At 48.2% G+C, this 23,282-nt stretch overlaps 10 protein-coding genes across 10 annotated transcripts; 4 read left to right on the forward strand and 6 right to left on the reverse strand.

Annotated features, from left to right (window-relative positions):
- Nucleotides 1-754: 754 nt before the first annotated feature.
- On the forward strand, nucleotides 755-1,489 carry N7447_002762 (uncharacterized protein; the record flags this gene model as incomplete). The annotated part of the gene is made up of 1 exon (XM_057227037.1): nucleotides 755-1,489. The coding sequence occupies one exon, from the start codon at nucleotides 755-757 to the stop codon at nucleotides 1,487-1,489; it is 735 nt and encodes a 244-aa protein (XP_057091053.1).
- A 386-nt stretch (nucleotides 1,490-1,875) lies between these two features.
- On the reverse strand, nucleotides 1,876-3,029 carry N7447_002763 (uncharacterized protein; the record flags this gene model as incomplete). The annotated part of the gene is made up of 3 exons (XM_057227038.1): nucleotides 1,876-2,658; nucleotides 2,714-2,868; nucleotides 2,918-3,029. 3 exons carry the CDS (start codon nucleotides 3,027-3,029, stop codon nucleotides 1,876-1,878), a joined length of 1,050 nt encoding a protein of 349 aa, XP_057091054.1.
- Nucleotides 3,030-3,621: 592 nt separating this feature from the next.
- Nucleotides 3,622-5,221, reverse strand: N7447_002764 (DUF1996 domain-containing protein; the record flags this gene model as incomplete). Its single annotated transcript, XM_057227039.1, has 3 exons — nucleotides 3,622-4,786; nucleotides 4,837-4,993; nucleotides 5,047-5,221. 3 exons carry the CDS (start codon nucleotides 5,219-5,221, stop codon nucleotides 3,622-3,624), a joined length of 1,497 nt encoding a protein of 498 aa, XP_057091055.1.
- Nucleotides 5,222-6,940: 1,719 nt separating this feature from the next.
- On the reverse strand, nucleotides 6,941-8,970 carry N7447_002765 (uncharacterized protein; the record flags this gene model as incomplete). Its single annotated transcript, XM_057227040.1, has 3 exons — nucleotides 6,941-8,294; nucleotides 8,367-8,502; nucleotides 8,598-8,970. The coding sequence occupies 3 exons, from the start codon at nucleotides 8,968-8,970 to the stop codon at nucleotides 6,941-6,943; spliced, it is 1,863 nt and encodes a 620-aa protein (XP_057091056.1).
- Nucleotides 8,971-9,424: 454 nt separating this feature from the next.
- N7447_002766 (serine/threonine-protein phosphatase 2B catalytic subunit) lies at nucleotides 9,425-11,354 on the reverse strand (the record flags this gene model as incomplete). Its single annotated transcript, XM_057227041.1, has 5 exons — nucleotides 9,425-9,482; nucleotides 9,545-10,464; nucleotides 10,526-10,783; nucleotides 10,840-11,171; nucleotides 11,237-11,354. The coding sequence occupies 5 exons, from the start codon at nucleotides 11,352-11,354 to the stop codon at nucleotides 9,425-9,427; spliced, it is 1,686 nt and encodes a 561-aa protein (XP_057091057.1).
- Nucleotides 11,355-13,895: 2,541 nt separating this feature from the next.
- On the reverse strand, nucleotides 13,896-14,207 carry N7447_002767 (Major facilitator superfamily domain general substrate transporter; the record flags this gene model as incomplete). Its single annotated transcript, XM_057227042.1, has 1 exon — nucleotides 13,896-14,207. One exon carries the CDS (start codon nucleotides 14,205-14,207, stop codon nucleotides 13,896-13,898), a length of 312 nt encoding a protein of 103 aa, XP_057091058.1.
- A 393-nt stretch (nucleotides 14,208-14,600) lies between these two features.
- On the forward strand, nucleotides 14,601-15,803 carry N7447_002768 (uncharacterized protein; the record flags this gene model as incomplete). The annotated part of the gene is made up of 1 exon (XM_057227043.1): nucleotides 14,601-15,803. The coding sequence occupies one exon, from the start codon at nucleotides 14,601-14,603 to the stop codon at nucleotides 15,801-15,803; it is 1,203 nt and encodes a 400-aa protein (XP_057091059.1).
- Nucleotides 15,804-17,299: 1,496 nt separating this feature from the next.
- Nucleotides 17,300-18,865, forward strand: N7447_002769 (NADH:flavin oxidoreductase/NADH oxidase; the record flags this gene model as incomplete). The annotated part of the gene is made up of 6 exons (XM_057227044.1): nucleotides 17,300-17,368; nucleotides 17,431-17,562; nucleotides 17,613-17,930; nucleotides 17,987-18,019; nucleotides 18,072-18,224; nucleotides 18,281-18,865. The coding sequence occupies 6 exons, from the start codon at nucleotides 17,300-17,302 to the stop codon at nucleotides 18,863-18,865; spliced, it is 1,290 nt and encodes a 429-aa protein (XP_057091060.1).
- Nucleotides 18,866-20,191: 1,326 nt separating this feature from the next.
- On the forward strand, nucleotides 20,192-21,092 carry N7447_002770 (gluconate 5-dehydrogenase; the record flags this gene model as incomplete). Its single annotated transcript, XM_057227045.1, has 3 exons — nucleotides 20,192-20,548; nucleotides 20,605-20,837; nucleotides 20,897-21,092. The coding sequence occupies 3 exons, from the start codon at nucleotides 20,192-20,194 to the stop codon at nucleotides 21,090-21,092; spliced, it is 786 nt and encodes a 261-aa protein (XP_057091061.1).
- Nucleotides 21,093-21,819: 727 nt separating this feature from the next.
- N7447_002771 (uncharacterized protein) lies at nucleotides 21,820-22,825 on the reverse strand (the record flags this gene model as incomplete). Its single annotated transcript, XM_057227046.1, has 2 exons — nucleotides 21,820-22,497; nucleotides 22,562-22,825. The coding sequence occupies 2 exons, from the start codon at nucleotides 22,823-22,825 to the stop codon at nucleotides 21,820-21,822; spliced, it is 942 nt and encodes a 313-aa protein (XP_057091062.1).
- Between the last annotated feature and the right edge of the window lie 457 nt (nucleotides 22,826-23,282).

The raw sequence follows: 23,282 nt of genomic DNA on the forward strand, positions 1-23,282 counted from the left end.
ACAAGGGCGAACTGAAACTAGTGATATTCAGGGACATTCCACTTTTCAAATTGTACAATATATATGTATGCTTTTTGTTTTGTGGATATATTGGAATCATACGAATGACCGATGTCTACGTGATTCACTAAAGCACAATTCTGATTTACTTCGCATATTCTGTGACTCCAGCAACGAGATTGGGATTACAGGGGGAAGGAGTCGTGAGATGTAGATCTGGACATTTGCCACGGTACGTTATACGGGATTTAGATCAGATCTCGAAGAACCTTGACAATTCCAAGGGGTTTCCCCTGTGAACGATCAAGTCAGGCCCACTTACCCCACACAGTGGATTCCTCAAAGCCTTTCCTTTCGGCAGATGGATGTGGGTGTCTACATTTCCATACAATCTACCTTATTGTGTAGACTTTGGGCTGAATTCGAGTTTGGATAGGTGTGAGCTGCCTCGGCCTGATGGGATTTATTACGGGCGCTATAAGGGTTGCCAAAAGGGGGAGAAAACAAGAAGCGCCTATTTTATTAAATTGCAACTCCACCGTACTCATCAATCAAGCACATGAACGTATATTGTGTAGTACCCCAGGAACGGACGGCATCGGTAAGATAAAAAAGGTTGCAGATCGTCATTTAAAATAAACGCTTCAGTGTTTCGTCTTTATCAACTCGTAGGTGCCATAGGTCTATATAAAGGGCGTTGAACAACCCGATTGAAGATGTTATTCCACACACCCAATCCTCTCAAACCATCAACATGAAGTTCTCTCAATCCCTCCTCTTTGCCCTCCCATTCCTCCAGTCCGCCGCAGCCCAGGGTGGTGGCATGGTCGGCATCGGCTGGTCCGTTGAAAATGTCCCCGACGAGGGCTTGAGTGAGATTTACTTCCCCATGGACATCACCGGGTCTCCCCACGAGAGCGGCTTCTACTTTGCCCAGCAATTCGGCTTCGTCAACCAAGACAACGTCGGCTACACCGGTCTGCAGCCCACTTACAACGACCACGGCCTTCCCGTCATCCACGGAGTCTTCTCCAGCTTCAATGCGGGCACAACCTCCGACGACCCCAACTGCCACGACGGCGCCGACGGCGGTTCCGGCGTGAGTTGTGCTGTTGAGATCGTCAGCTCTTACGAGCACCAATATCAGCTCCACATCAAGAACACCGAGGGAACTAAGTGGGTCGGAACTCTCGTTGACGTTGTCAAGGGAAACAGCACTCAAATCGGCTCGTACACTCTTCCCGCTGAATCGAAGGGTATTCAAAGCTCCCAGTTGGGCTTCGTTGAGTTGTACGGCTGGAACGACAAGAAGGAGGAGCACGTTTGCTCTGATGTGCCCAAGCACTCGGTTATCTTCGGCGCTCCTATCTCCAAGGGATACACAGGAGCACTGGGTGCTCCTTACGAGTACGGTGACTGTGTTGGTGAGTCTCAATTCGAGGCTCACAGCCACTCTGATGGTAGCTACTCGGTCACCGTTGGATGGTAAATGGAGGAAAAAGTTGAGGTAGCGACCTCGCATGTCCGCCTGGTTCATCAGGCATGGATCAACCTTGGACAAACCCCAATACACCCAATTGTCAATGGATACTTCATGAAGGAGATCCAGTCTTCATTTCTCTCGTCGGTACAAACCACGAAACGATGTCTATATCCAGGGTCAAACTACATACATGGATACAAAGACAGATTTAATTCAAAAAAAAAAAAACCTCCCCCCTTTAGCTACTTGAAATCAACAATATTATCAAGTTTGATTTAGTGCTACACCTCTTTACCAAGTAAAATGTCTACCTGTCTGGTTTTGACGGCTTTTACATTGTACAAACGGAAACTGTGGAGATAGTATATGTTAACAGGAAAAAAAAAAAAAATCTAAAACCGTCTGGACTCGACAGCAGGCTTGTTCCCAACAGCGATCTCGATCTTTTCAACAATCTCATCCGTCAACTTCTCCACGACCGCCAAAGCCTGGATGTTATCAATGACCTGCTGCGGCCTCGATGCGCCCGTAATCATAGACGAGATATTCGGATTCTTCAAAATCCACGCGAGCGCCAACTGCGCTATCGAAACTCCAAGTTCCTTAGCAACAGGCTCCAACGCTGCAACCTGATCCAGCTGGCGCTGCCAGGTATCATTACCAACAGTCTTCCGCAGACCCTTCACGTATGCATTCTCCGACTCGGCCAGTCGTGACCCAGGTGGGGGAGCAGCCGCATGGTTATACTTGCCCGTCAAGACACCGCCCTTCAACGGCGAAAACACCGTCAGACCGAGCCCGTGCGACTCATATAGCCAGCGGTACTCCTTCTCCACTTTCTCGCGCGCGAGGAGGTTATACTGCGGCTGCTCGACAACAGGGCCGACAAGGCCGAGTCTGTCGGCGATGCGCCAGGCGTCTGAAATCTCACTGGCAGACCACTCCGAAGTGCCCCAGTAGAAGGCCTTGCCGTTGTCAATGAGGTAGTTGAAGGCACGGACGATCTCTTCCATGGGTGTGTCGCGGTCTGGACGGTGTGCGTAAACAATATCTACATATGGCAGTGCAAGCCGTTGCAGGGACAAGTTCATGCCCTCGATGATGTGCTTGCGCGAGAGCCCGTTATTGTTGAGTGGTCTGCTTGGGTTGGCGCTGTTGGCACTGCCCCAGTAGATCTGAGAGATGGGTTAATGGGGGCAAGAAACACGGAAGGAAAATCGGGCTTCTTACCTTGGTGGAAATGACGAGGTCGTTTTGCTTCCAGCCGAATTTCTTGATTGCCTCTCCGAGCACGATCTCCGACTGTCCTTCTGAGTATTGCTCGGCGGTATCGAAGAAGTTGACACCGGCATCGTAGGCAACCTTCATGCATTCAAGGGCAGTTTCTGCAATCTATTAGCTTCGGCCAATTCTATCGATAGAGATGGTTCACACCATTGCCGACGTGTCCGCCATATGTGAGCCAGCTACCCAGCGAGATCACCGACACTTTCAGTCCGGTTCTACCGAGGAACCGGTACTGCATTTCAGGAAGAGTGTCAGACATTGTGCAAGATTAATTCAGAAGTTGAAATGGAAAGCGAAGTCGTTTTTAGACAGGTAGACCTTAATATACACGGGCCGGTGTGGGGTAAAGGAGTTGTTTTCCCCCGATCGGGACGCCGCAGGGGACTCTGAAAATGGGGCACCGGCTGTTTTAGGCTAATCGCGAAACATGTGGAATCAAATGGCAATCGAATTATACTGAGTCATCCAAGGTCATTCCCCACTTCCAAAATCAAAACTCGCAAGGTTACTTCACCAGATAGACGGGAGTCTTCGCGGCACATTTACAAAACTCGGCCAACGATATACATAGACTCAATTCTTATCGACCAATGCGGTCAAATTGTGTACCAGCCAGGACTATTTCAAAATTTATCACGAGAACGATAATATGGTCAATGCACACCCTCCCCGATTAGAGGATGTTCAACAAGAACAAAATAAATGTACATGAATCAAAGGTCCCGGGGGGTACAATCCAGCAAATTCAACGTTCAACTCGAGGTAGAAGCATGGGGTATATCCTCTCGGCCAAGGTGACAGAAAGGAGAACGACGCGCGCGTACTTTGCAGATTGGGTTTCAAGCACAAACCTAGTTGTGTCCGTGACCGTGGCGGTGGTGAAGATGTCTGCGGGCGTGGCCAGCATCCTGCACCGGTTCCACAACTTCCGGAACAGTGTCTTTCTTCACGTAGGAAACGGCTGTAGCAGTTTCCATAATGGTTGTAATGGTAGAAGAGACAGTCCGGATGGGGCCAGTGCTAGTCGAGTACGTCTCGCCATTGCCATCACAGAGGACGACAACATCACGTTGGAGATAGATGATCTCTTCTGTGATAGGATCGATAACAGTGGAGGTGACAGGGGTCGGGGTTGGCGAGGGAGTCGAAGTGGAAGTGAAAGAAGTAGTAGCTTCGGCAGTAGGTTCCGCAGTGCTGGTCGCGTGGAACTTGTCGAGCAAAGTGTTGGGATCAATCGAAACACCAGCAACGGAAATGGTGGGAAGCTTAATCGGATTGGCCTTCATCGCAGCACGTTCGGGGCCCCACTCGACAGACATGCCGCCGGGCAATCCGTCGTCGTGCATGTGACAGTTTTCGTGCTTGAGCTCGGATGGAATGGAGAACTCACACTGACGCTGTTCGTCTTCGGTCTGAATGGTGAAAACTTCGCACTCATCAATGATGCCTGTCTCGCTGGTGCAAGTTTCAATGGCCTCCTGTAGGACGCCATCCTCCCAACCGTGCATGAAATCACCATGGTATCCGTATCCGGTGGGATCACCGTTGGCGAGCGCGAAATATCCATCGACGCCCTTGAAGGCGTATGTGTCCCAAATAGTCTCGTAGAAGAGCGATACCAAGCGAGTTTCGAAACCTTCGGGGCAGGTACCATCCATAACAAGAGATGGGTATGCGACATGGGATTTGTGGTCGTGGGAGTCGGCATCCTTGCCATTCCAGCAAGATGGGAACATCAACTCAAATCGGATTCCATCGGTGCAATGCTCATCAAGGAAATCCTTGTCGGGAAGGTGGTGGCGTTTGAGGGAGTCCTCTGGGGCCTTCAAATAGTTCAGGCAGTTGAAACCAAGGGCCTTCTGGCGCAAAGCAGCCTGTGAGGCCTGGGCACCAGACCACTCGGACTTGGGAGGGTCGGGAACGGGCCAGGTGAAGTTGCGCTGGAAGGGGTCACCTGCCAGCATGCGGAAGTCATCTGGGAAAGCCTTGATATTCTCTCCATACAGAAGGTAGTAGCTGGTTGAGTGTTAGTAGTGTCTCACCGCGAGAGCCGAAGTCAGACTTACGCAAGCATGCCACCAACCTCATCAACGACCTGGGCACTGCCGTTGGTGTGCATGAAGTACAAAGCGGGAGCCCAGTAAGCAGACTTGTCTTCAGTCACTGCGCACGAGGTGCAATCAGATTCGAGCAGCTCGCTCTGGCTGGAGCTCATGCCAAAGCCTAACCATAAATCAGCACATCCATAGGACAAGTTTAGGACAATGCGCGCTTACCTCCAGCTCCATGGACCGCGTGAGCGTGACCCGAGGCCTTGCCCGGCTCTACAATGGGGTCAATCCGGGCGAGACCCGATCTTCCACGGCAAGGAAGACGCCAGAAAGCAGCTGCATGGCTTGGGAATAGCGCAAGACAGGCCATCGCAATGGCTGTCAGTCGAATGTCCTGCATGTTGGCGGTTGAGCCGTGTCGACGGGCTCGGATAAAAAAGAATGAATGATCTCAGGGAATTGTAAATGACAGACTCGCCAGGAGTACCGAATCAACCGGTTAGGCGTGAAAGGAGCGCGAGAGAGTGTAGATACTGAGCAGGATGTTAGGATGTAAAGTCAAGACATCACGGGTGCATCGATCGAAAAAAGACCCCGTGGAGTCCAATCGATCGTCCAAGCAATCTTATATCGATGCTCCCTTCCGATCCAAGGGTAGAGGAATGACCCCTTGCTTGTCGGGCTGGCACACCACTTCCCCCGTAGGGATATGGAGAGTAGGGTAAATATGCGACTTACCGATCAAACGCGTTCTCCTGACGTCAGTAAACAAAGATGGCTGGATATCCCTGAAGATGCGCCATTGATTAGCCTCAACCCTATCTTCAATTAAAAACAGCCACCAAAAGAATAACTCACTTGAATTTTTAAGTATAGAAAAGAACCGAGGCAATAAATGAGCGACAAAAGTAATGAGCGACAGACCCTGAGATAGGGCAAAAGAGTGAGGACACAGGAGAGGGAACAGATTAAGGAGCAGCCCACGGGGATCAAGTACTTCAAGGCGGAAAAGGTAAGAAAAAATGGGAGGTCCTCAATAATGAGGCGCCAATCCCCCCTTAGTGCTTGGAGAGGGGCCTGAGTTTAATGAGCCGGCCAATCCCTTCACATTTTAGAAATTAAGCAGGCTGGGGACTCATTACCAGTCGAACAGTAGTCTGAGCCTCTATCTCCCTTCGTATTACGATTGGGTGTTCATCCGAAATTGAAATGAGCACCCATCCTGGGTGGGGGGGTTTTAATTTACGTGTAATTCCAGCGCGCCAGAACACGAGGGAGAGAGAGAGGGGGAAGAAGATGAAGATTCTGTGGAGGACTTCCCGTTGTCGATATCTGAGACGCTTGAACGAACGGCGCGTTCCTGGGCTAAACCACTAGACCCGTCTTGGTGACCCACGTTGGGCATGGAGATTGGCTTAGAGGGCGCAACCTGAAACGACTAAATTATATCGCCCCTATTTGGGGTTCGATAGGGGGAATTTGCAATTACTCGGAAAAGAGTATTGTGTGTGCCCAATATGAAACAGGTGTATATAAAATGATACATCTATAAGAGATTGTATATTTCATCCTATCGGAGTCAAGATATATATCAACTGTAGTACGGACCATGCTTAAACGAGCTTAGACCATGCCGTTTAAGATGTATTATTCTCCCTGACCTGATTCAACACTCTGTCCCCCCATGTCCCAGATCTCACATTGTCCTCGCGAAGCTTTTTAGTATGACGTAGCTCGGCATTTAAATATCTGTAAAATAGAAAAGGCCTGCATTAGCTATCATGTATTAAGATCTACTATGGAGCAACTTATGTTCGGCTTATGTACAGTATATGACAAGATATATCTTGAACATCCCTTGGGCTATAATTAGGCCTTGGTCTACAACCATTGTACTTGGAGAAAGCCACATTCCACTTCCGTTCAAAACTATTACACGAGAGTGGAGATTTACGGGTCTGATGCACATATGTGTTTCCTAAACGGGATGTTAACCTCGGAACGTGGTAGATGGCACTACCACGATTCTTAACGAATATCATAGAGATTGCAGCTCTAGGGCTCTATCCTAAAAAGGCAATACACATACAGTACATTGTTCGATGTTTTACAGCGCAGATTACACCTTCACGTCTTCCAAAGCCTTTCTCGCTCTTGCAACGGACTTTCGGGCACGGGTGTCAGATAGCTCCTCGACAGTCTTGCCGCCATCCCGTACAATACTGCGAAGAGCAACTTCGGTTTCTAGCAGCGAGGTGCGACCTTCCTCACGGACCTCCTCCTCCCAGAAAGTACGAGCGACATCCCACCTCTTCTGCTGACGACGCATAGAGTAGATCAAACCCACGGCGGCAAGCGTACATGACTCGTACACGCCGGCCGATGGGATAGCCACATAGGTTAGGGCGGAAAGAGCAGACGTCAAGGTAGTGGTGGATACGGTGAAAAGGACCAGACTCTGGGCGAGGGCTTGAAGGGATGGCACTGTGCTAGTCAGGAGCTTGGTGCGAAGGTCGGGAATCTGGGTTGGCCAGGGAGGCATGGCAGAGTCCTTTGCAGTGTCAGGGATGGAAGATGGAGGCTCTTCCAACAGGCCGGCCTGCTGGTGTTTGCCCACGGTCCAGATGACCTCCTGCTCCGCCCGGCGAAGGAAGTTCCGTTCCAAGATCTCGGATGTAATCATGCTCACATCGTCAACGCGCCAGAAGAGTTTCCACCATGCAAGACCACGCCAGCGAGGACTGGCCAGCCCTGCATCGAGGGAACTGCGAAGCTCAGAGTGAGCACGCTCGGCCCAGCTAGTCACGCCCCGGTCCAAGTTGGACCGAACCTCTTCGGAGGCCACGCCGGAAGTTTGATCATGGAGCGCCTTGGCATCTCTGGCGATTACACTAGCGTCGGCTGCGTCAACAAGAGACTCCACTAGAGGGACCAATGCCGGATTCAGTGCATTTCCACTGGATGCATCCGAGAAAGTTGCAAGCCAATCGATGAGAGGTTGGACGCCACTGCCATTCCACCCACGTTCGTAGTCGGAGGCATTGTGGACAGATTCACGGAATTTATCCAGTGCTGTGCTGGCACGCTCGACATCTACCAGGGACAGTCGCTCGTTTGTGGACTTCTGGTCTGCCACTGCAAGTTCAATGGCCCCGCGCACTGAAGAGGCCTCGTTTTTCAGGTCTGCCCGACCTATCATTGTGCTGTACGATAGCAGGCCATCCACTCCACGTCCGCATACGATCGTGCGGTGCACAGGATACCGAACAAAATTATGCCGACCGGAGTGCGAGGTCTGGATGGTAACTGTTGGGACGAGGAAGGTGTCGGCGTGTAACGTAGTGGCGTGGTTGTCAGGCTCAGAGCCTAGAGTGCTGACTAGGATCTCCAAGTTTCCTTTCCTCAGGATGGGCGATGGCACTGATATGGTCGGTAGCAGGTCATTGGGGATGGATTGTGAGATTTCGCCATATCTATAGAATTAATCCTTCAAATTAGTACTAGTTGAGGAGGGTCAACACCGCAGACAGAAGACTTGTCCATACCTGATCAGCAGTCCTCGGGATGAATCGGCATCGTATGAGTCGAGGATGTCTTCCCAACCTTCCCGGGGTGCCAATGGGTCGGCAAGTAGTAGTCGAACAAGCTTTCGTGCAGAGGTGGCATCATTCAATCCAAGAACTAGAGTCCAATTCGAAGATAGATTAGTGCCATGCTTTTTTTGAGGAAGACCCAGTGCCGGAAGCAATAGTCCGGTCGTATAACCAGAAACTCACCAGCTACTCTAATAAGAGGCGTTTCAGACTCCAATCCCCGCAGTGCAAATTGCAGCCGACTGAGGTTCACCTCTTCCAAGGCGGCATCCTTCACTCCTTCGAGTGCGGCGTGCAGCTCTTTGAACCGTGGCGGCACGCTCCTCGCAGTAATAATAGAGGATGTGGTAAATGTCCGGGGAGCCGATGCTGCGATTGTGTTTTGAGCTCTGGCGACTCGTCGAGATGTGTCGGGTTTGTCGATGCTGCGACTGGTGTAGGCGCGCGCGGACAAGGTTCGTCGCCAGATCGCGCACGAGGGGCAGTAAAAGACAGCGCTGATATCCAGTGGACGCGACAGGCTCTTTGCGAGCGCGCTGCGCAATCTTGGAGCCATTGGGGCGCAGTGAAGCGAGCTTTGTAGGGCAGTTCTCGCGATGGCACTTGGGATGAACTTGGTTGAGCGGAAGTGGATGCGGGAACGGGCCTTGGCGTCCGTCACGGGCTTCATAACCAGGTAGTCTCATACTTTACTTAGCCACCAGATAACTTGGTTGAAATTAGGGAGATCATTATGTCAATAATTAAAGTAAATGAAGCCCTTTCAGTACTATAGTTGCAGACTTGGCTACGAAACGTGGGGTGAAAAAGCACACATTTTAACTGAACAGTCCTATTTATCGCTAGAGTTGTGGATTCACAGGTTAAATCGCCAGGCGAGGGTTAGGATCAAGCAGATAGATAGGGTATCGTATCGATCGTGTCGGGACAAAAGGCGTGTGCGCTGGAGGACAGGAAGAAGAAATGCATAGATCGTGTCATAATATCAACTCGGCCACATCATAGTTTGATCAGGCATCCTTAGGAGGATCCCTCTGTCGAGAACGGGGGCGACCTGAGCCAGCAGACCTGATGATTTTAATTAGTATGTGAAATGGAATGGTGGCAAGATCTCTCAAGTGAACACTTACATGCTGATCCGTCGAGCAACCGTGGCGAGTCCAGCATCGTTGGCAGCTTCATGCTCAGCCCGCTCCAGAGCCACACGACGACTCTCCTCGCTCTTTGCGATAACTTCTTCGTGGCTAGGAGGCACGTGCTCGTTCTGGATATCAACCTTCCGGGCGTCCTCGAAGTTGTGAATAGCCTGTTTGATACCTTCCGCACCTAGCATGAGGGTTCCAGCAGGAAGACGACCGCCAGCCGCCGTCTTCAGCTCAGTGACACTCTCGGACTGCTCGCGGAGAACCTGGAAGACACGAGAGAGGCGACCAATGGCAAGAATTTTGTTTTTGATAGCACGTCTCTTGAACTCGGTGGATTCGGGGTCCATCGAGGGAGACGAGACTGGATCTTTATCCTTCTGTTCAATAGGAGACACAGGTGTGGGAGGCTCGTCCTCCAACTCTTCCTTCGAGCAGGTGTTGAGAATAGCGATGAGCATATCTGTGATCTTCTCACCAACGAACGGCAAAGACCAAGTGAAAACATCCATGAAGTTGGGCAGCCAATATGGGTGCGGGGTGCAGTTGAATTGGCGGATGTTCATCACATTGTTCTCATATTTGAGGACAGCCGCCTTGTTGTTGTAAACATCCAGGTAGTTGGGCGCACTGAAAATAGTCATAACACTGGGGAAGCCGGTGGTTCGCGTCTTTCTGTACATGCGATATCCGGCATCCTGGGCCTCATGAGCTCTGATGATGGAGAGCAAATTGTTCTTCTCCAAAAACGCGCATGCCGCAGGATAAGAGAAAAAGTAGGAGCAACCACGGACACTGTTGTGAATGAAGAAATCGCCTGTCTTTTCTTGACCAAATTCCTCCAGAGGGTCAGCCCAAAGGATGTCGCACATGAGGCCGTGGGTTGGGGGTTCGCGGAAGCGATCAATCTATGCCGGTAAGCATTCTGCTAATATCATCATTAAAAATGCGGATAGGGCAGATACATACAGCCTTGATGTCTTCGAGGGTATGCAGCTCGGGGCTGAGACCACCGTGAATGCAGAGGAACTGCTTGTTCATAACCGCCGCCAGCGGCAGCGCACAGAAGGATTCCAGGCATGCCTCGTAGAGCCGTTCACTATATTTGTGCTTGCACTCCAACTTGAAGGTGAAGTAGTCTGTCAAATGGCGACATTCGTGATTACCCCGCAGCAACCAAAGTGAATCGGGATACCAGATCTTCAATGCCCAGAGATAGAGGACGCACTGCGGAGACAAATGGTCAGGGTAGGTCTAGATTTAGGGAGACTTGGATGACCCACCTCAATACTGAAATAACCACGGTCCACATAGTCACCCAAAAACAGATATCTCGTCTCCGAAGGGTCACCGCCGACCTCGAACAGCTTCATCAAATCGTAGTACTGGCCGTGAACATCGCCACACACTGTGATGGGCGCATCCATCTCGAGCAAATTTGGCTCGGCTTTCAAAACCTGTGTACCGGCGTGGATGATCCATAGAGCCTGTTCTTCTGAAAGACGACCTTCACGATAGAGGTGTTGCTTGAGGTACTGAAGATTGGGCTTGGAGGGATCCTCAGGCGACCAAAACATATCATCCGGAGGATAGCTGAGAGCGGGCGCTTGGACCTCTGTCACGAAAAACCGTTAGCAATCAGATCACATCTTGCGAAAGCGACCGAGACCACTGCATTACCTTTGACCACTCTCTCCATTGTCGACACCTGTGTGTTGTCCTCCATCGTGTGCAATGTGAAGTCGATCTCCGGGACCGGCTGCTTCTCGGTCACGGCGCGCGCTATAGCCCGATCCATTTTGGCTGAGACTGAAATGTAGTCTGAATTCTGAGTTCGGAGTAAGGGGGAGGGGGAAGGGGGGAATGGAGGAGAGAAGCGCGGAGGTGTGGCGGGGGGGCAAGTTCAGTGCGGGACAGAGCTCCCACAACGAATAAGAGTATGCGATTGATAGAACCCTGATCAAGCCAAAGTTTTGAAAGGGAGTGAAGAAACCGAACCCGGGGAAGATGGGTGTTTGGGGGGAAAGGTGAAGTTGGGAAAAAGAGAAACAAATTGGATAAGCGGCTGGGCCGTAAGATCGGTGGGTCTCACAACAACTTTGATTGTAACTGGATCTGAGATTTCTTATTTTGCTTTCCTTTTTGGTGTCGGTCTCTAGATGCGAGAGATTTGTATCAAGTTCAGCCTCATGTTGACGTGATAACGTGGTGCCTAAAGTGCCAAGGGTCCCGAGGTCCCTTTTTACCCCACGCTATCAGATTTATTCGATTTCTAATTTCAATGTTTTGATATTTCCACATTCTCAGTTTCATCTGAACAGACCTAGTATTTACTCTTATACAGGTTCATTTTAGCCTCAACATCAACTTTTCATCAGTTGCGATTAGCATTTATTGCTAGCCCCGATTTCCCTAGACCGCTACATTTGAGGTATGTAGGATTAATGATCTGCATGGGAAAATCCTTCATAGCTGCACTATTGCTTTTAAAATGTTCTTCGATGTGAACTCTCATGAAAAGAATATGTACGATGATATATGCTCCCGCATCAAGACGCTCCGCAGCATACATACCCTTTTCGGTTTGACACCTGGGGACCCGTTGGAGACCGCTTTATTTTCTCGTGAGTCCATCTAGTACGATTAATTCCAGTCAAAACTTTCGTAAATATACCTCTCCGGATACAAGAGAGCCAATTTCTTCCATGGAAAAGACACTGCAACTGATTAGGTGCGGGATTATTGCGTGCGGGAACAGCTTATATGAACCATGTTGCCCAGATATCGTAGCACTAAAACTTATTACTGAGATTATAGCCTAGTCTTCAAAGCGCTGGTTCCCAAGTTCCCTGCCACTGAGGCTTATCTCATCCAGGAATATTGAAGTCGCCAAACCCAGTGCACTCAGCCCAGTCATCACATAAAATATAACACGGAAGCACTGCAGATAGACACCTAAGACTTGGTCTAGCGTTGACATGGATACTTGTATTGATCTCAACGAGTCGACTTGTAACAGCACCAGCAGCCTTTCCTGCGCTTAATGCAATCGCAATATGATTTTATTGAAGTGGCAAACTTCTATGACTCCCTGGTTCAATCTCATGCTGGCCCGGTTTCAGCGACCGACGCTGCCAGTAATATTACGACGGGATATTATCAAGGCACCGCACTTGATCTTGGGTGTGGGACTGGCACTGTCGGCTACCGTCTGAAATTGCATCCGGCGAACAAAATTACGGAAATGGTGGGAGTCGAGATATCCAAGAAATCATTGGATATCTGCCACCAAACCAATTTGTATACCGAGCTCGTTCATAAGAGGATGGAAGTATACCTGGCCGAAAGAACACAAAGGGTCGACCACATATTCTGTATGTCGGCACTACAGCATCTTTCCATGGAGGAGCTTGACTTTGTAATCGCCCAACGTTTCCAGCTTGCTAATCAATATATCACTCTGGTGACTAATGCAACTGGATTAGTCCCAAATAGGCCCCTTGGTTTAATGGACAAGATCACAAGGTTCTCAACAGATCATTCCGAAAGTGTGAGAACTTTCGAAATCCCCCATGGATGGTCAGCCTTGCGAAAATGTTGTCCAGGTAATCAACATTTACACTTCTCTTTCCAACAAAAGGGGGTAATATAATACAAATGATGTTCAAAGACTTTTATATTTTGTGTATTCTAAGAGGCAAAGGACTGCCACGAATCCAAGCTGTACAGATTACAAAGGCCTTTGGACTACGACCTATTGTTATTAATGCGGGCAGTAAAAAGCGTGGTCGGTCATTGAAGATGGGGGCAGAGCATTTCGTTAATTTCAAGGAGTTCCCGGATACCGTTCCTTGAGGTTATTCGTCTCACGGGAGGTATTATATCATAATGTGTATTTGTCACAGCCCCCCCAGCATACTCAGCGGTTGTCAATAGTACTTATACCAGAGTTAGGGGGGTTATCGTGTGCATTGGACTACCTTTAGCCTTAGTCATACCATCAATGTAAATCCTACCATGATGATCTTGAATGGTCTCTCGACCCACATCCCTGTCAACCAACTGGTCAGCACGAACATCTTCAAACTCCACGTTAGTGCCCCAATCTGCCTCCTTTCAGGGGATGTCTCCGTATTGTCCAAAATATAAGGAAAGGATTTAGCACTCTGTTGTGGACAATTTGCCCATCTCCAGGTTGTTGCTGCTTCAATCTGGCGGAGAACCGCAAAACCTGATGGGTGGTGGCTAGTAGGGATTTGACACGTCATCTCGATGTCAACGTGGTCAAGTTCTGTTATTTGAAACATATAAAACAGCGGAAAGGTTGCAGGTTCTCATTTCAGCGATTTGTGACCATTCTAGTCCCTGATTTTCCTAGCCCATCGAAGTTGACGGCGTTGGAGGCATCTTTCAGAGGTGCCAAGACCCCCGTCAACTGAACTGTAGTATGAGTAATTGTCTTCGGGAAAACATTGTTGAAAATGGATGAAGAGATAGTGAGGCCGACAAGGCCACCAAACAGGCGAATAGTTTGAAACTGCGCGATGGCTAAGCCTGTGTCATTAACATTCTTGTTGAGAAAGAAGATAATCATGTGCGCCTGTTCCAAGCAATGGGCGGTTGACCCATCCGATCCGCCTCCAAGAGGCATACGTAGAAAAAAGTGCATTGACTATAGGACCCATGATATTACCAACAGCGGAAGGAATAGTCCCAAAGGTGGAAGGTACGGGTCCGAAGCCCAAATTGGCGTCGGGGCTCTATGTGAGCAACCGCTCCTCTTATGGTTCAAGACCGATGATACAAAGATTTCTTTGATGCTACAAGCATCTCTTTTCTACAACGCACTTTTCGAGTCTCTCCTCTTCGAACGTCTGCTTGCACTTCAGTTTCTTCTCACCTGAAACCCATCTTTACCTCACTTTCTCCTCAGACTGTTATCACTTCGACATCATTTCGTCCCCACAATTCACATCGTGAGTACCAACTATCAAGTGATCCATACTTTTCTTTCTTTTTCTAAGGACTAACATCGTTTAGTACAATGTCTGAACCATCTGATCCAGTATCGCCCGCTACATCTCACCATTCCGCCCCTGTTCCGCTTCAATCAGTGCCTGTTTCATTTCCTTCGAAGGCACCTCGGGTTCATCACCTCCCTGTCTTAAAAGCAGACCTGAAAAAGGTAGCAGCATCCCGTGGTAATGTTCACGCCCGGAAAGTGGCCATCCTCATTCGCTGGGAAAATGATACTACCGGTGCAGAGCAAGATATCATCACTATGGGCAAAGTCATGGAAACCTTCAACATCCAGTATACCGATCACATTCTGAAAGCAACGGACCTCACCCCATATTGGAATCTTTCAGACAAGATCCGCAAAATGATTGTTGACTGCTGTAATTCCAAACAACATTCCTTATTCGTGTTCTACTACGTCGGACATGGAGCTATCGTCGATGGGGGACTGCATTTTATCCAGGACGGTAAACTTATTGCATGGTCCGATCTCCGTGCAGACTTTTTTTCCGAAAGAGATGCTGTGCGACACGTCGATGTCCTCGGGGTAGTTGATTGTTGCTACTCTGGCGCCGCAACAAGAACACAGGCCTCAAGAGTGACCCAAGTTATGGCGGCCTGTGGTCCTAATGAGGGAACAAGCCTTCGGGGCCAGAAAGCATCGTTTACTATGCGACTATTCCATGCAGTTCAGCACTTTAAAGGTCAATCAAGTGTGTCCACAGCCGCCTTGTTTCAGGAAATACAGCGACAGAAACCACGGAATGCTCCAAATGCTGTGTTTGAAACTCTCAGTGGTACCCGGCCAATCAGACTCGTGTTCAATGACCACACTCCTTCCTCGCGCATCCCACGCCCTTCACCACATGTGAATGAGAAACATGTACTTGTCAAACTGACCTTGCACGGTCACAGTCAAACACGGGGTCATAGCGACGTACTAGAAAGCTTCAAAAATGCGATCCAAGATCTACCGCTCAGTATGAAAGTGGAGATCTCGGACGCTTATGAAACCGATCAGTCTATTTTCCTTATTATGGGAATGTCGTGGGAAGCCTGGTCTCTATGGACCATGGTTGCCCATCTGGACTTTGTAGGTGTCACTCTTGGCCCTTCCTTGATGCCCAGGCGGCTTGTCGAAGTTCCAGTTCCTGTCTCGGATGAGAATCGCCACCCTTCCTCGGATGAGAATCGTCACCCTTCCCATGGGAAAGGCAAGGCCGAGTAGTCTTCGAGATACCTTGAAGTCTATTCTTTTGTCATTTTCTACTTGCTTCTTCTGTGACCTGACTGGTATGGTTGAGATATTCCTATGCCTGCTCTTGCTAGGTCTCAATATATGCTTTTTTAGTATCTCAATCAGTATTCAAAGTGTTCTGTGCCGGCCTCTCGGTCTCAAAATAAGTGATAGTTTGCGAGGCGGACTCACGGTACTCTACAGACCTCTAAGATATAAGAATTTTCATACAATATAACATGATAACTATAGAGTGGCAACCACCTCCCTGCCAGAAAATTCGGCCATGATGGTCCCAAAAACCTGTTGTGCCTTTAATACTTTTATTGGACACTCTCCACTGCAATTTACATGCCGAGGGCGGACATCTTGGCGGGGTTTGAAGCGTATACGAAGGGATGAAAGCATGTATGAATATCAAAAGCCATAGAACAGAGAATCTCAAGATCCCACCATTTTACATTATAAATCTATCTAATTCTCTTCGCATCTAATTCTTCTTTTTAACTAGAGATGTAAGATGAATACTCACTGGCCAAAACTGTATAACTTGCATAAGATATACTAACTCCAAGGGTTTCCATGATTTGCACTGTTTGAGGAACCTGCAGGTTCCAAGGTCGGTTCTAACTACCCTATAGTAGAATCGCGGTTCTAAGAACCTAGACCCGGAACCTGATCTTGGCGGTTCTAGGACTGGACCAGACCTGGAGAATCGCGACTCCTGTCGAGGTTTAATCAAATTCAACACGCAGTTTATGGACTTAGTATGCACCGAGCCTTCTTATAGGTGCCATTTCCTAAATGACCATCTAAGGGGGTTCAAGGGCATCACTAAACACGTCAAAGGTTGGTAAGTTTTCATCGGTCTGCACGGACGAACCATATCGAAATGCCTTTTTAGGATTTGCTCTCTCCTCGCCAATGATATTTAGAGACCACCAGAGTTCCATAGGCTATGAGGGAGGTCTGGAAATGTACACGGTGGTGCGCCGGTGCTACTTTAAGTAGAGAGAGAGCCTCACATCTTTTCAACTCGATCGATAATGTGAATCGTCGCTCAACAGCGACTAACGTTTTGTTACGAATGTGGCCGGTATAATCGTTGAAAAATAATATGTCTCTCCGACTGCCTGGGACGCCAGCAGAAGTAGCCAAGGAAGATGGCTTCCCAAGTGGTTTCAATTTTCCAGGTCCGAGTCCGGTGGACTTGGAGTCCATACCACCCACTGTTTGCATACTTTTGTCAGCCTCGCCTCAACACCCAATGAGGATCTTCGTGACAGGTTAAGCTTCTTTGTATGAGGCAAACGTGGAGACAAAAGAAACCCAGTTTCTCGGAGAGATTTTGGTGGAAAGTTCTGAACTTTGGAATGTGGTCCTCCTGGCTTAGAAATACATAAAAGAAAAGGGACTATATAAATCTAGAAATCTGCAAATCTTGTAACAGAAACAGGAGACCAAACAAGTTTTTGCAATCGTTCAAGATGCCTTCCCACTACGCAAACGCCGACGAAAGTGCCATCGTTGAAATAGCCAACGAACCAGCCAGCGGTGTAAGTGCCACCACCTGAGTCAATATTTATTAAGGTCTTGGCACAGATTTGACTTTCATCAGGTATCATATTTTACCCCAAAGCAAGACCCGCCCGCCGGCACAGTTGTCTCACCAGCGCCGAATCACCCGAATGTACCCAAGCTCTTTGCTCCATTGAAGATCAGAGGTCTTGAGCTTCATAACCGCATTTTGGTGAGTAGACCTTGCGGTTTCACTGCTTTAGCAATAACTGATAACGAAAGCTCTCTCCCCTCTGCCAATATTCGGCCGCAGATGGACACCTTAACGACTGGCATTTTGCTCATCTGGGTGGCATTATCTCACGTGGACCTGGTCTCTCCTTCGTAGAAGCCACTGCGGTAATTCCTAATGGTCGAATTACACCGGAGGACTCCGGCCTCTGGAAGGATTCTCAGATCGAGCCATTAAAGAGGATCGTGGAATTTGCTCATAGCCAGGGCCAGCTCACCGGTATTCAACTCGCGCATGCTGGACGCAAAGCAAGCACCGTTGCACCTTGGCTGTCCATGACTCGTGGCCCAGGGGCTCCTATGAAATCGGTAGGCTATATCTAGACGCTACGAGACGCACACCATGTACTAATCATTAACCTAAGGTCAACGGTTTCGAAAATGAGGGTTTTACACCGGTATGAAGACACCCTAATTTGACATTTACAGATTACTTATTTATTTTAACAGCGTTACGGCTGGCCTAATGATGTGGTTGCCCCGAGCGCTATCGCCTATAAGGACAAAAACATCATTCCTCGGGAAATGTCTCTCAGTGAGATTCAATCCTTCATACTGTCCTGGGGCGAAGCTGTTAAAAGAGCAGTTCGGGCCGGGTTTGATGTATGTTCACTGGATTCATTAAATGTGCACTCACAGCTAACCGAAATCATTCATAGGCTATTGAGATTCACGGCGCACACGGATATCTTATCCACGAGTTCCTTTCCCCAGTCTCTAATAAGCGAACTGATGAATATGGCGGGAGCTTCCAGAACCGAATTCGGTTCGCGCTCCAGATCGTTGACGTGTCTCGACAAAACATGCCCGGGAAGATGCCTCTTTTCTTCCGTGTTAGTGGCACGGAGTGGTTAGAGCACCTAGAAAATGAGCCCAGCTGGGACGTCACTTCAACCATTCAACTTGCTGAAATTTTGGCGAGCCGCGGAGTGGATGTCCTCGATGTTTCTAGCGGAGGTAACGACCCGAGACAAAAGATCATTGGCGGACCAGGATATCAAGCCCCGGCCGCTCTCCAAGTGAAGAATAAATTGGGCGACCGTCTTCTTGTGGGAACCGTCGGAGCCATTACTTCTGGTCCCCAGGCTAATGACCTCTTGAGGGATGGCCTTGATATGGTTTTAGTTGGACGGATGTTTCAGAAGAACCCCGGGCTGGTCTGGACCTTTGCGGATGAGCTCGATGTTGATATGAAGTCAGCCAACCAGATCCACTGGGGTTTCGCTGGACGTCGTCGGAAGTGATTGCATAGCTCGCAGAAATAGCCTTCCACAATTTAAGTGTTATAAATAGGATAGAAATTACAGAGGTGCCTTAGGAATCATTAAACATATGTATTGGGTCTAAAGAGTATTTTTTCAAGAGTATGTTTTCGAAAGATTCCATCGCCACTTGGAGATTTCTCGCCCCAGACTTGCTGGGTTCAAACACTAGGTAGTCGCCGACATGCCCGCGATCATTGGCGTAGACGAAAGCAGGTACATAATTCAACAGAAGACTCCTGCAAGTTTAGTCTTACTCATATGTTTCATATTAGTGCGGTGTTGAAAAGCCGTGTTATCTGTGTATACGCTCTGGCTTTGCCAGTTAGCTCGGAACAATTGATGTTAAAAGAGGTGCCACAAAGCAGCAGATCTTACAGAAATGATAGGGATGACCGATATTAGACCTGATCAACCAAAACAGAGGCTAATCGACGAAAATGCCAGAAATGAAGCAATTGAGAGAGATCAACAGCTCTTGAAGCTATCAGATGAAATGCTTCATTAAGCTGGGAGGTGTCAAATACCGAGTCCAAATACTTGGTCATATACAGAAGGAAACCACCCGATCAGATACAGGGTAATTTACCCAGAATCTCGTCGGACGTCAGATCTAGATAACCCACCAAAAAAATGCAGTATTGACTAGTGATTTTGTCTATCCAAGTTCGCGGGTTTATCCGGTTTTACTGCTAGTCAGAGAGTTTGACAGTACTGAATTTGATCATACTTTTTACAGTCAGATTTCTGTCAATAAATTATGTTTCTCGAGGGGTCATCATGGGCCTCTTCTAGGCTCCATAATATCCAGCTAGAACCCGGGCACCTTCGGTAATAAACTTGGTCACAATTGCTCTGCCGAATTACATCCTGCCGCCTGTAACGCCTGTCATTGTCAATGGACACCTTCATTGCTGGTAAAGCTTCGTTCAATTAAAATATTAAAATGCCTGAGAAGTTTTATATTGAATATTGAAAATAGTTATACTTTCTTTTCACACGTTTTGAGCTCAATCCTCCGAGCCCTGCATTCTGGAGGTGAGAATTTCCGGATACGTTCCGGTGGACATCCACCGGACATATCCTTCGGGAATCATAGAGTCCTGAACCTCGGGGTATGTTGATATTTCATTAGCGGCAGGGCGTATAGCAAAGACTGGTGACCTTTTGCAGTCAAGCTCAACTGGCATATTCAGCACATAAAAGAAATGCTGTCTATCTTGACTTCCATTCGCTCCGTCACCCCCTCTCAAACAAAACCAATCATCCGATTTTTATTCTCTAAGCAGCTCCTAGAGTATAACAACAATGGCGGAACATTTGCCTACCAATCAACTTTTCTCTTTGCAGGACAAAACTGTAATCTGCACAGGTGCCACAGGCGGCATTGGTCTAGAGATGTGTAAATCTCTCGGAGAGGCCGGCGCTGATATTGTTTCGATTCAACTGCCAAATGATCCAAATACAGCATCACTCTCAAAACATCTGACAAAAATTGGACGGAATTTCTGGGTATTTGAGTGCGACCTTGTAGATACCTCTGCCATTCGTGCTACATTTCAAGCTATCTGGACCGCGGGTATCCAACCGTGTATTCTCTTGAATTGCGCCGGGGTTAACCGAAGACGTCCAGTAATAGAAGTTACCGATGAGGATCTTGATCTGGTATGGACGGGAGAGGTTTTTTACTTCAGTCGAAGTCAACGCTGACATAAGGCTAGATCCTGTCTATCAACCTCAAGGCTACTTATGTAGTAGCCCAGGAGTTTGGCAAGAGATTGATTAATTTGGGCCTCCCCGGAAAAATAATCAACATCGGATCAGTTACTTCATTCCGTGGAATGTACAATGTTTCTGCTTATGCAAGCTCTAAAGGGGGAGTGATCCAGATGACTAAAGCGTTTAGCAATGAGTTTGCTCCTCACAATATTCAAGTAAACTGCATCTGTCCAGGGTAAGTATATCCGACACCTCTCTATCATGATTATCAGATGCAGTTTCTAATTGAAACAGATACATTAGTACCCCCCTGACGAAACAGCTACAGAACGATACGGCCTACAACAATTATATCCTAAAAGGAACACCCACAGGTCGCTGGGGAACCCCTGAAGATTTAAGGGGGGCCGCTATTTTTCTGGCTAGTAGAGCAAGCGACTTTGTTACAGGCTCAAGTTTGATCGTAGATGGTGGTATGCTAGCTACTTGATCTTTGTTGCCACTATGGTCAACCAGGGAACCTTTTTTTGAATACCCCCATTTTGCAGCTCACCCTTATTGTTTGAAATACGCGTAGCGGCTGATCAAGTCATCGTAATCTATATATATCTCATAATGCCTCTGAGGGAAACTTCAGATAAGGATTACTCGCAAGCACCAAACCTAGAGACTTTTGGAGTGCTTGCCAAAGGGCCGTGTAAAGAAAAACACGCACTGACTACTTATGTTTAGGAGAAAATCTTTCCTAGGAATTTCCGGGATTGACGTCAAGAATTTGAAATCAAGAGTCTCTAAATTCGCACCACTCCAAGTTGACTCGGTTCATCCTCCGGTCCCAGATCCTATGCACGAACTACGAACGGACCGGAACGGAACGGACCGGAAGCTTAGCAATGGAGGTTAGGCCCATGTTTGACTCAGCTGTTTGCGGAGTGGGTTTATAACCGGCAGGCGAATTTATCATAGGAAAGCAGACATTGAAACATTCTGCAGCTCGAAAATTATCGATGCCTCTTATCAGAATGACTAATGTAGATACAAAGAGAGCCCTAGAGTGGAGAATGTGCCCTCTGCATAATGACGTAACGTACATGGCCGAAGACTGTATAACGCGAGGCTTCATTTAAAGTAAGGCTATTTTAGAAATTCAAGCTATTTTAGAAATTCCTCCATGATTTGCTCGAACAGGCTACCAACAAGATACTCGACAAGACGACCTATGATTTGTTCACTGTTGTCCGAAAATCTTCGGGTTCACGCCCCAATAGTTCACCAAGGAGAGGTGATACGTATGCTGCCTCTCCTCGACGGAAGGCTTCAAATGTTGTGGTCCACACCTTGGAGTGATCGACTCCATGATAGATGAAATTTGGCTTGACCTGAGGCTGTGCAGCAAATTCATCTTCAGAAACCTTGTGGATCTTGACAGGTAGGTTGGCTACCTTGCCCAAGATGTCCACTGACTCCTTTAGAGACAACACCTGACTTCCGGAGAGCAAAACGGTCCTCTGAAGATACGGGAAGCCTTTCGGGTCGTTGACAAATCGTTTCAGTAGCTCAGCCGTGCCCTCGCCCAGTTCTTCACGCTTGACCCAGGCAATACCGGGCCCTGATCCGTCGTGTGGGATCTTGATCTCACTAACCGGGTTTTTGGGGTCAAAGAATGCTGTGTAAAGTGGGTAAGACTCGGTGTACAGGCCCTCGCGGACCACCGTGTATCCAAAGCCCGGAGAGTTATGAGACAGCTGCTCTAGATACTTCTCCGTATCCAGATGAGCTTGCATAACATGGGCCACAGATTCTTTGTTCTCAGGCTTACCGCCATAACCCAGAGAGCCGTAGAAGATATGCTTCACTCCGCTCCGGATTGCCGCGTCAATGGCAAATCGATGACGCTACACACACCAAACGTTAGCACGGAGGTGAAAAGTCTAACATGGGATTGCTTCTAGATTTTACCTCAGATCTATATTCATGCTCAACCGAAGCATATGAAATCAGGAACAGAGTATCCACATCCTCAAAAGCATTTGCAAGGCTGTTGTCATCGTCATAATCTGCCCGCCGAATAGTCGCACCGGCAGACGACGCGTCAGTCAACCTCTCAGGACGACGAGCGATGAAGATAAGATCTTTTGACGGAAGTCGAGGTAGAAGATGCTTGACAGTGCTGCCCCCGATACCGCCAGATGCAGGAAAAACGGCGACTTTATTAAAAGACATTCTGAATGTGCTCCTCGTTCTCAATTGGAGTGAGATATGTGAAAGTATTGCACAAATTAGGAGAGTAGAGTCTGCTATTTATCCCTTCGAAGCAATGCGGTTTCTTAGACTGACTCGGTATGATTTGTAATGCTCGGAGAGTTATATAGTCAATTTGTCACGACTTGCCCACTTGAAAGGAACTGGTTGCATCTTTGGAGAGTCCCACGCGGACTCGGCATCGCCTTGAAGATTCCGGTTCGTTAGTCATCCTTGTTATGGAGATTCATGGATGGATGGATGGATGGAGTTACATCATATCAATTTGTGATCCATCTCAGCCTCTTCCAAGGCTCCTTCTTTCTGATGACATCTCCTGCGGAAATCAAGTTATTCCTCAGATCTGGCTCTTCCCTCAAATTAAGTTATGCGTAATGCTTTTGAAATATCCCAAGTATCTCAGGCATCGATGATTACA

Source organism: Penicillium robsamsonii (assembly GCF_028829455.1).
Source record: "Penicillium robsamsonii strain IBT 29466 chromosome Unknown utg000001l_segment0_segment0, whole genome shotgun sequence".
Classification (NCBI taxonomy): Eukaryota; Fungi; Ascomycota; class Eurotiomycetes; order Eurotiales; family Aspergillaceae; genus Penicillium; species Penicillium robsamsonii.